Genomic DNA, 11,161 nt, shown 5'->3' with positions numbered 1-11,161 from the left:
TAGACAGGCAGTGTTACCAGTAAGTGTGTGAACAGACACTCCTGCCCTGGAATAAATGTGTGTGTGTGTGCCCTAGCAGCAAAATCTTTGAAACTAACCAGTAATGACTATACATGTCTGTAGACCCTTCAGGCACAAGTTATAAGCCTGGCATTCTTAAAATGTCTTTAAACGAATATAGGCTTTTGTAGCTGAGTGTGATTTTTTTTTTTAAATTTGAGTGATTGTTCTAGTGTACTGATGATTAATTTAACCCATCCAGGCTCCACAAGTGGAGAATCATTCATTTGTAGCTTGCTTTGATTCTTTTGTATGAGGGACTTGACTTATGAGCTCCTGCTGGTGTGCAGCCCACCTCAAGGAATGTAGAAGAATGTATAAAAGATGATGATTTTTTGTTTTACTGCTTGGCAAGCATTCAGTTTAACAAGAACATGCAGCACACCAGAACACTTTCCCGTGCAAGACCACTTGAAATGAATGGGAGCTGTGCAAAAGCTTATGGAATACAATTCAAAATGGATTTTTAATTTTTTTTTGTTTATTATTATATTTATATCCTTCCTTTCTGCTTCGATGTTATCATTATGGTGATTTGATGATTTACATTGTTGCATACTCTGGGCAGGTAAAAACTTGATTCAGCTAATCCCAAAAGCAACTTTAAATATCTCCTGCAACATTATACTGTTCTCTCTGTTATAAATTATATTATCTATTTTGTACGGCTAGCCTTGCAAATACATTTAGGTATTCCCCACCTCAGAAGTGTATGCCACTTAATCATACCTGCCTGTGACAATATCTGTTAGAAAGATGGGTATCTTCAGGAAAATAAAGTCTCTATGCACAGATAGAGCTTTATTGCAGCTTCCAAAGTTGCAGTTAAATATTAAGCAAAGGCGGGAACAAAATAAGGAAAGAGTTGTTTTTAAGCATGTCACCAAATTTGTTTTGCCCTTTGCAAACTAAGCTGACTTATTGATGATGACTAGCGCTGTATGAAATCTCCTTTCCTGGGTTCTGTTTCGTTCTCAGGGTTCCTAAGTCTTTTCAATTTCTTGGTGGTGATTTTGAGCTGCTTGTATTGTTGCAAGAGGCAAAGGGTACACAATCATGGGTGTCTTCCTTTATACATCTTTCCATTACTCCAAAATGTCCAGGGCAGCAGTCATATCTCAGCTTGAAAAGGCCCCAGGGGGACAAGTTCCCCACCATGTCTTCCCTTCCATTGAATGCAAGATGAGAAGCCAGGGACTTCCACAAAAGACTGGAATTTACACACACACACACACACACACTGTCCATCTGCTACCTAGTAAGTACAAGAACACCAGGAGCAGATTTTAAACATTCACTTACAGCAAAGTACCAGAGAATTGGTAGGGAGCAAACCCTTGCTGGAAGGGTAACTTGCTGGTGCTTATTATAGAAGACCCTTAGTTTAGGGTAGCAAAACATTAGGAAGAGTCTGGTATCACCTTCTCCAACTAGCAAATTGTATTAAAAGGTGCACAAAAGTTCACACCTTTTAATAAAATGTGTTAATCAGCAATGCTTCTACCAGACTCCTGATTTTTTGCTCCCGAATCAGCCACCGATCAGGCCATTGGGCTCCGTAGGTGTTCCTCGGGACAGATCTGGAGACTGCACCAGCAGGAGGGGGGTGGGAGAAGAACGAGAATCGTGAGTTTCCAGAGAAGGCCAAAAGCCCCGCCTCTGGACCAACTAAGCGAAAGCTCCGGGCTGGAATAATATCCTGGGAGGGGGGGATTTCCTCTAATGTTGGTGTCCTTTGGGGGTTGGAGGAACCTTCAGAGATAACCAGTGAGTGGTGCAATCCGAGCGGCGTCAACGAAAGGTTTAGCTCGATAGACAGAAGGCTGCGAAGCTGCTGAGATAGGAGCGGTGCCTTCCCGTTTCCTTTCTCAAAAGGTGTCACGCGTTTGGGGAAATATGCTCGCCGAGAAAGTCTCCACTCCCAAATGACATTGCTGCATCCAGCTGGCACAGGCTGTCCTTCTGTCTTCCAGTCCCATCGCTCTAGCAGACATGCTTTCTGGGGTGTAATGTTAGAACTTCCATGTTCAGAAACAGTGTATCAGTGAACGTCAATCCATCCGTGAAGGTGTTTGCAAGTCGCCTGTTGCGAATGCGCCTTATGGGACACAAGTGCTCGAGACAGAGAACTTTGGCCGGAGGAAAGACAGCTCTTCTTAGGAATGGACCAGTGTCCCTCGATCTCGTGGATAGGGGAGGGAGGGGAAGCCACGGACACACTTGCCTGGGGCCCCATACCTGGAATGGCGAATCCAAAGGATTAGAAAGGATTAGATGAGTCGGTGCTTTCTACTCAAGAGTTAGAATGATCAATTGAGATGCCATCTCAAGGGCTATTTTGAAAATAACTTCAGTGGACAAAAAGCAATCAACATAAGGTGCAGTGAGAAAAAAGTGAGAGGAAGGGGGCTGAAATGCTCCCCACCTCCCAAAGTCCAGGAAAACCTTGACACACACACACCCAAATCTGGAAAGGCATATTTGGAAAAAGATGCCATCTGAAGTTGCGATCATCAGCAAAACCAGTTCTCTCTCTAGGGAAGTCGGGCTACTAAACATGCTTCAAAATCTGAGCATCTCGACTGAGATGGGAGTGACGGCCGTCCTCTCCTGTCATTCACAGACAGAAGTTGGAAAGTTTGTGTGAAAGCCCAGGGAAAACATTTTGTGCCTGAGACTGAAGCTCCCAAATATGCAAACGGCCCTCATGTATTTCCCGCGCTTAAATGTATTTCTCAAAAGCAACCTCCGGTTGGCAAAGACCCTTCCTGAAAGGCCAAGCCTGGGAGGGGGGAGAACCTCACCTACTTGGAAGCGAACGACCTTAGCAGCAAGCCTGGCCCAGCGGTGGGGGCCCCTGAAGGTGGCCTCGCTTCCCCCGCCCCAGCGTGATCCAGGACGGTCCAGAGCGTGCCAGAGAGGAAGAGTCGTGCTCCCGGTTCCCAGATGGAAACGTGCCCGAGATCATTCGCTTTCTTTGCCCCGCCAGGAAGCATCGCTGGAAATGGGGCGGGGGGGGGGGTGAGACCAAGTGACGTGGGGGGGGGGGAGGATATGGCTGGGGAGGTTATAAAGGGGCTGAGCCCGGGGAGCTCAGCGCCCTTCGGATACTGCCGCGAGGTGTGGATCTCGCTGCTAGAAGCCCTCTGCGGCGCCGGGCGAGCGGACGGGCGCTGGGCTCGAGAGGCGAAGCGGAGCTCGGGCAGAGGCGTCGTTCTCTCCTTTCCCGGCGGCGTTCCGTGTGCCTCGGAGGGCGGCATGTGGAGCTGGGGACTCCCTGGGGCCGTGCTGGGCGGGCTGCTGGGCTTCTGCCTTCTTCTAGCAGGTAAGTGCGAGTCGGCGAGTCCCCTGCGCCAGGGGCGGCTCCCCGCCAGTCCTCGCCCTCTGCTTCCCCAGGACTCGGTCCCAGCGCTCCCGGACTCTTGGGCTCAGGACTAGAAGCCGCCCGGGACGGCGGGAGGGAGCCGTAACTGCTGAGTCTCGTGGCGCCCGCGGTGCTGCTGCGGCTTGCGCTCGGGCTGGCCGGGAAGCGAGAGCGAGCCTTGCCCCCAGCCGGAGGACCAAGCGCTCCCGTAGCGGTGCGGGCCTGGCTTTGGCGTGCGACGCCTGCACGGGCTCGCTTCCAGAGAACGGTGGGGTGCGCGCGGGAGTCTAATCCTGAAGGCTCCCGGATCTTGCCTGCCCTCTGGCTTTTCAGCGAGGGCACCTGCGGGCGAAGAAGGGCCGCGAGATGGAGCGCGCTGAGAGGCTTCCTTAGATGAACGCTGCCCACCGGCTGGAGCTGCTAGCCTCGCAGAATACCGCAGATGTAGATGGGCTGGCCCTCCCTGGCTGTTTCGCTGAGCCGCTCCTTGCTTTTTTCCCCGCTAAAGTGGGCAAAGGAAGCCGCCAGGACAGGCCGGTGCTCTGAATGATCTCATGCTTCTGACGATCTGGACCATCAGTACGCACGGATCGTCCAGTTTTAGGAATGGGAACCTGGGATGCCCGGGATTTTCAAATGCTTAGACTCTGGGACATGCATATAATGATTTCAGGATGCCTCTGGCACTTGGGAGCCACTCAGACGGGTGGAAGACAAAATGTCTATGCGAATAGACCGACAAAGCAGAGCAGAACTGGCTGGGGGATTGGAGAATAGGGTTCTATGGAAGGGAAAACAGCGTCCTGGTTTTCGTTATCTACCGCGACAGGTGACGAAGGACGGACGTCTCAGCTTGGCACAGTAGAAAATCAGGTAGCTTTGTATGCCTGGCTTCACAGGGGTCGTCTAATTTCAGCATAAAGTTTTGTCTGGAGCAAAACATGGTTCTCACGGTTTAGTCTGATGCAACAATCTAGGCATCATGGCTTATTCAACAACCCAAGATGGGGCAGAAAATTGGCTGTCTAACACTACCTCTTGCTGCCCATTCCTCCATAAATCTGGCTCCGGGCTGGGAAGCTAAACAGCTCTGCCAAAGCAAAAGGAAGGAAGGGTCTTGGGAGGAATCTGAGGCTTAATTTCCCTTGGAAAGAAGGACCCTGCAAGTGACCGGCTTCTTCTCCCGACCTGGCCGCGCCAAAGAGACCGTCAGCCACCCTGCAGGAAAGGGAGTTGCTGAATGGTCCGGACGATCTGGATTTATTTCCATTCCCATGACAACCCACTGCAGTGTTTTTCTTGGTGAGCTTCAAATGCCTTGCAAGGGAGGGACCGTGCGTGGGTGCTCCGGGGGACAAACACTCAACTCACTAGTGCGCTGAACCGTGGAGGAAGAAGTGACCAACGCTGGAAAGATCGGAGGACTGGAGTTCACGTGGCCTCCTGGCGAGGGGACTGGGAGAGGGGAGCCAGGAGACACCTGCTGGAACGACGCACGGGAGGGGGTGTGTGGAAGAGGGGAGAGACCTTCGACCGTCGCCGGCAGTTGGATTGGCAGCGCTCCTCGCTTTGGAGAAATGGGAGGGTTCCCTTGGGAACCCTCGGGAAGGCGGCATCAGCCGTGGGGCTGGCTTAGAAAGCGGCAAGGGAAGAGGTAGCTGGAGAGGTGAGAAATGTGGACGAGGGACGGGCTTCCTCTTTCACACCCACGGTGTCGAAATAAATCAAATGCGGGGCGATTCAGGAGCGATGAGAGGAAGCGCATCTTTACGCTGCTCTTATTTAAACTGAGGGCCACCGACTGAGATGCTTTTGAAAGGGGAGAAACTGAGGAGTCCTTGTGGTTCTCTAAGCTTGGTTGTTTTCTTGCAGACACGGCTAGCTAACATCTTCAGTGCAGTGCAGGGGAGAAACGGGCTAAGGGCTAAACCAGCAGAGGCTACTAGCTCTTAGATAGCACATCTTAAACAGAGGCTGGTGGGAAGCAAATGAGGAGAAATGTGGCTTCCTCTCTGTTCTAGGCAGCTTCCTGAATGAGTTTGGTTAGCCATGGTGTGACACACACTGTTGGTCTGATGTGTCTTTGGCTTGACCCAGCAGGACTTCTTAAACATATTAGTGTTTATGACTAGAGTAATGTTTGTTATTTTTCAGTCCTCTGCTCCATCCAGCTGAACTGTTCCTAGTTGGTCTACTCCATAAAGTACCTCCATTCCAAATATAACCCTGGTTGAAAATGCACTAGTATTCAGTGCACTAGTCTTCTTTTGGGAACTAATTCACATCTCATGTTAGTCATGGTTTGCTTAATTGTGCAATAATTAATTGAATAAGCCACAATCGGATGGGTTCCCCTGACACACTAAACCAAAACCAAATTTTGCCTTAGTGCAATACATAAATGGAGCTATAGGGGTTTACCTCTGAAGAAATACCCTTAGGATTGGGTGGAATATAATTCACTTTTAAAGTCTACCAATATTTCATAGTGCTTGAACAGTAAAAATATTTTTTTTATAAATGAAACTTTCTTTGATAGTGTTGTTTAAAGACATTCAATTTATTTGCTTATTGGATAACACCTATATTGGTCAGAATGGGCTCTGAATGCACCAGTGCTCATTTCCAATTAGTACTGCATATGAAAAATAAATAAATAAATAAATAAATAAAATTTTAAATTTTAAAAAAGACATTGGGAATGCTAGCAGCATTTTAAATGTCCCTTATGAGAAATGACCAAATCTAAAAATCAATCCTTCTAACTGATTTTTTCCCCTAACAGAAGTAGGTCATGGCAATTTACTCTATTCGCAGAACTTACATATTGAGCACAGATCACACACAAAAATGGCACATCTTTGTCATTGGTGAAAGTTGCTAAAATCCATAGTAAAATATAGAGTCAAGTGAATTTAACTCTTAAGTACAAAAAAGCCCAACTGAAGAATATAAGATTGGTTTCAAACTGAGACCTCAGATATTAGCTATAGCTGTTGGGTGGGAAACAATATCTCTAGTTTTTTGAGTTAGGTAAGAGTTACTGCAGATGGGGGCCCTGCCTAATCAACCATGCAAATTTCAGCATTGAGTGAAATGGGAAAATTAGGCTTTTGATCTTTCCTTCCAAAATCATTAGCAAGGTATAGTAGCTGTCACTGTGGCAAACTCATAAAGAATGAATGTGCCTGAGAGCCTTGATTACACTGTGCCTTTTTCATACCAGTATTGCTAAGGTTTGTTTGTTATTCAGAGTTGTCATCGAAAGTTATGCTTAGGCAGTAATCCCATAGAGAGAAGTCTCAGCAAGTACACTGTTACTTACTTTTGAGTAAATGTTTTACTGTTGGACCATGCTCTGTATTTTGCCGGCCTACTTCTAAGATATTTTCTGAGTACAACAAATATCTATAGCACATCCAAGCTTCCAAAAAAAATGCATTTATCAGAAAGAAAGGCAGGCTGTGATAATGAAAGTCAAAATATAACATTGTGAGCTTATCTGTGTTAGTGCCTTAAATGTTCAGGCAGGGCAGCCACTGACCTGTAAGGCACCTTTGTGGAAAAGGTTTTTTGCCACCACTTCCCTTAATTTTATTTGCTATTTTTTTAATTGAGAAACAGGACAGTGGTTAAGACTAGATGGGAAGTTTGGAATAAGTATGACTATTTTTTATTACATACAATTTGAATAACATCACACAGTAATACAAATAATAATATATTTTACAAAATAGTATCAACAATACAAGTAGCCTTCACTTACTGACTGCAATTGGGACTGGCAACTGGCGCGGTCATAAAGTGAAACATCACATGACCATGCCTGTGATGTTTCACTTTATGACCACACCAGTTGGTCAGTTCCAGCTGCGGTCATTAAGCGCAAACTCACGTGACCATGATTTGCAACTTCCTGCCAGCTTCCCCATTGATTTTGCTTGTCGGAAGCTGGCTGTGAAGGTTGCAAATTATGATCACATGATCGTGGGATGCTGCGGCCATTGTAAATGTGTGCTAGTTGCCAAGTGCCTGAAATGCGATCACATGACTGTGGGGACGCTATGATGGTAGCAACTTCAAGGACTGGTCGTAAGTCTCCCTTTTTCAGCACCTCTGTAACTTTGAACAGTCACTAAACAAGTGGTCAGTAAGCAAAGATTACCTGTAAGTGTATTTTATTCAAATAATAAGCAAATAGTAACCAACTCACCTCACAGGGTTGTTGTTGTGGGGAAAATAGGAGGAATGTTTGCTGCCTTGAGTTATTTATAAAAATAATAAAGGCAGGATAAAAAAAATCTTTAAAAATAGTAAATGTACAATATATATCTAGATAATTACAAATTTTAGAGAATTGTATTTGGTAAGTAACCCATTAAGCACTTCCCAGAACTGCAACAATATGCACACCGGTGATGCTAGCGGTGCTGATAGTTTTAGATTGTGTGATACTTAGGGTTTCTCTGAATTAATATACAGCGCTCATTTCGGAAGAAGTGAAATCTGATGTAGGCAAGCACGTGCAGTTGTGTTTGGAATGGAGAATTCATTTTTAAAACTTAATTTGGTGGCCCCATGTCATGGCGCCCTTGTGTAGTGAACAGCTTGCACAGCTGCTCGCGATGGCCCCGTGTTCGGGGAATTCTTGAATACTTTGTCTTCACTTTCCTTTCTTGTATTCAGACTGCCCAGAGATGTTTGAGCAGACTCCAGTGGGTGGCCTAACGCTGAGAACAATCAGAGGAATCAAGTTATTATTGAGCGTGGATATGTATGAAAGAGCACATATTTTCCAGTGATACAGCCAAGATCTGAAACCAATTCAAGTAGATAACTTGGACTGAAATGGTTAGGTCTAAATGAATTTTAGATTTTTCTTTTTGTCCATTAGAATACCATGCAGCATCACTGGATTCTTGTAGAAAAACAGACTCATTTAAGGATCTATATATTATCATTTTTTTCCTGCAAGACTCAAATGTTTTAAGCAACAGCCCAATCCGAGTTAATGCATTACCACAATATATGTGTTTCTGAAGCAAAAGAAACTGGGGAGAAATGAACAATAAGTATTTGCTTCTCAACCGATGGGAAAAATTAGCTTGAATCAACCTGTCCACTGGCACTGCTCAGGATCTCCTTGATGTCTCTGAAATTATTTTTGTTTATATATTTGATTTATATTGATGGTATTTTAGAGAGCAGCAACCAGGGAGATTCTGGTGGGATGTTACGAAGAATGTCCTAATGGTCAAAGCTACTTGAAAGTGGAACCAATTACTAAGCTTCTCTTTGCTAGAAATTTCCCCACAGTAACTGGATTGGCATTTCTGAAGATTGCTTTAACCTGGATTCCTGCATTGAGAAGGAAATTGGACTAGAGCTGTCAAGAGCTCCTACCAACTTTATGCTTCTAAGATAGTCTCTGTCCCAGGTTCTTAGTTTCAAATTAGACACAGTGAAGACAAGGAGAATAAAGAGACACAGGGAAAGGATTTAATGTCAGTTACATGAAATTACAGTACAGTGCGATCCTATCCATCTCCACTCAGAGGTAATTTTCATTGAATATAGAGGCCCTTGCTTCCATATAAGTGGGAACAGAATTGCATTCCTGAGCTAGCTTTAACTAGATGCAAGGAATAAAGAGTTGTGCTAAAGGCTACACAGAACAGGGGAGTTATATTGACAAGGAAGATGTTTATTTCATGTTCTGTTCTGGGAGAGAGTTCTATGCATAAAGGACATTGAGGAAGTCATTCCAAGGAAAAAGAGGTGCTAAAGTAGATATGGAGAAATGAAGGTGATAGCCAAAGATGTTTTCCAATACAAGAGCAACATCCTTTGGCAATCTTTGAAAACAAGCTATGTGTTACATCTGATGTAGCATCAAATGATAACTTACATGGTACAGTAACAATTTGGGGGATTTTCTGAAATAAATAAAGTTAGTGAGCAGCCCAAATTTTAAAGACCTTCTGTACTATAGAGTTAACAGTTTACCCATTCATTCTGGAATTAGCATTACTATAATATATAAAATATATAATAAAAATAATTAGATGTGTCCTCACCATTGTGAATCCCTGTCCTGCTTCTATTGCATTATTTCAAGTCACTGCCAACGGTATCATCCTCATGGCTTAATGATAGGCAAATTTATTGGGGGAGGGGGGTTTGCCTCTGCCTTTCTTGCCATAACTTTTCAGCATATCTTCAGACAGCGGGGAAAATATCTATCAAATAGGAACTGTAGTAAGAATTAAGAACTCTGCTGCTTCGTCAGAACTCTGCTGGGGCTTCTTTGAGCTAGTTGCCTACCTTTCCTCCCACATCCCATTTAGCTATGTTCCAGAAGGGGAGAAAATGATTTTATGTCTCTTACTACATGGGATGGGGTCATTGCAACTAACAAATATAAGGAAACTGGCAAATAAGCAACAAAAGTTCCATTTAACATCCTTTATTACTTTCTGGACAATACAACAAAAAAAGATAGAGCTGAAATGCATGCATTTCAAAATATGTTAAATAGTGCAAGAATCAGCCCTCTCCTTCCTAAATAGAATAGTGGAGCTCTGCTCTGCTCTGCTCTGCTCTGCTCTGCTCTGCTCTGCCTTGTTGGAAGCCTGGAGAGGAGTTGGAGTCAACACCTAGGAAGGCAAAAAAGCAATGGGTATGAAATGAACTCAGAAAACGTAGTGGGAGAGAAATGGCTGCATTGAAGGCTCCCGGGTCACAAAGGGGAGGTATATGCTAATCATTATAAAACAGCCAAAATATCCTTTAAGGCACACATACTACTTATCAACTGACATCACATCTAAGGCAAAGTGTAACAGAGCTTACACACATTAAACCTATCCTTGGCTAGTATCAGAATAAGGGGGAAAGCACAACTTTTATTATTGTATTGTTTTTAGTAATAAAAATTAGTTGTACAGCTTTGAGAACTCCGAATTAAAATAATATGTCAACCCTGATTCAAACATATTCACTATCATGACAACTTAAGGTTGTCTCATTCATGGGCTGGAGTGGAGGAGATGAAGGCAGCATCATGGGACCGAGGAGGAAATTGGCATTATCAGGACATGATTGTTCCATAATAATATGCAAGGCTGCATAAGTTGTGAATAGACCAAAGGAAATAAAAACCATTCCATACTTGGAAAAAAATGCTTTCCATGTATCTTCTGTATCAAATTGTCTTTATAATTTTATGGGCCCTTCTTGAATTGATGAACATCTTTCCATAGAGACTGAAAAAGTAAAGGAAGCAAGCAAGATTGAGGCATTTGTCCCTGGGGTGTAATACATGGTTTGTTGGTCCTTAAAATACAAAAAGGAAAGGAAATGGGAGTGATACAAGACAATGGAACTTTTGTCATGGCAGCTAGAATGCTTGGCAGAGAAGCTAATGACCATTATGAGCATATGAGTGAGAAGATTTTTACCCTCCTTTCCCTTGAAATATTCATTATAATTTGCTTCTAAAGCTTTATGGGACAAAGCTCACTGACTCGGAAATGCATTTATAGTAACTCTTGTTTGCCCCTCATATCTGTGACAGATTGAAATGAAAGAAACTCTGGGAATTGAATGGGTATGAAGGCAGGTTTGGAATTTTAAGTCACATCCTCACTTACTCCTAACCATGAAAGACAACAGCAGGTTTCCTGCTTGTTCCCACAGGAGTTGCACTGATCTTGTTGCTGAGCAAAACAGCATTAA

The 11,161-nt window shown here is 44.3% G+C and overlaps 1 protein-coding gene across 2 annotated transcripts in view; it reads left to right on the top strand.

Annotated features, from left to right (window-relative positions):
* Nucleotides 1-3,153: 3,153 nt before the first annotated feature.
* FLT1 (fms related receptor tyrosine kinase 1) overlaps nt 3,154-11,161 on the top strand; it is a 124,365-nt gene continuing 116,357 nt past the window's right edge. For both annotated transcript variants that reach the window (XM_088140696.1, XM_007426892.3), the window contains exon 1: nt 3,154-3,385. In XM_088140696.1, the coding sequence (XP_087996822.1) occupies nt 3,319-3,385 (67 nt within the window). In that variant the 5' untranslated portion in view covers nt 3,154-3,318. The remainder of the gene's footprint in view (nt 3,386-11,161) is intronic.

The sequence above is a fragment of the Python bivittatus genome, unplaced genomic scaffold (assembly GCF_059951505.1).
Source record: "Python bivittatus isolate LINGU-HERP-01145 unplaced genomic scaffold, Pbiv_v1 ctg000340_np1212, whole genome shotgun sequence".
In the NCBI taxonomy this organism is placed as follows: domain Eukaryota; kingdom Metazoa; phylum Chordata; class Lepidosauria; order Squamata; family Pythonidae; genus Python; species Python bivittatus.
The sequence above is the reverse complement of the archived record's forward strand: the minus strand, read 5'-3'. Positions and strand labels throughout refer to the sequence as shown.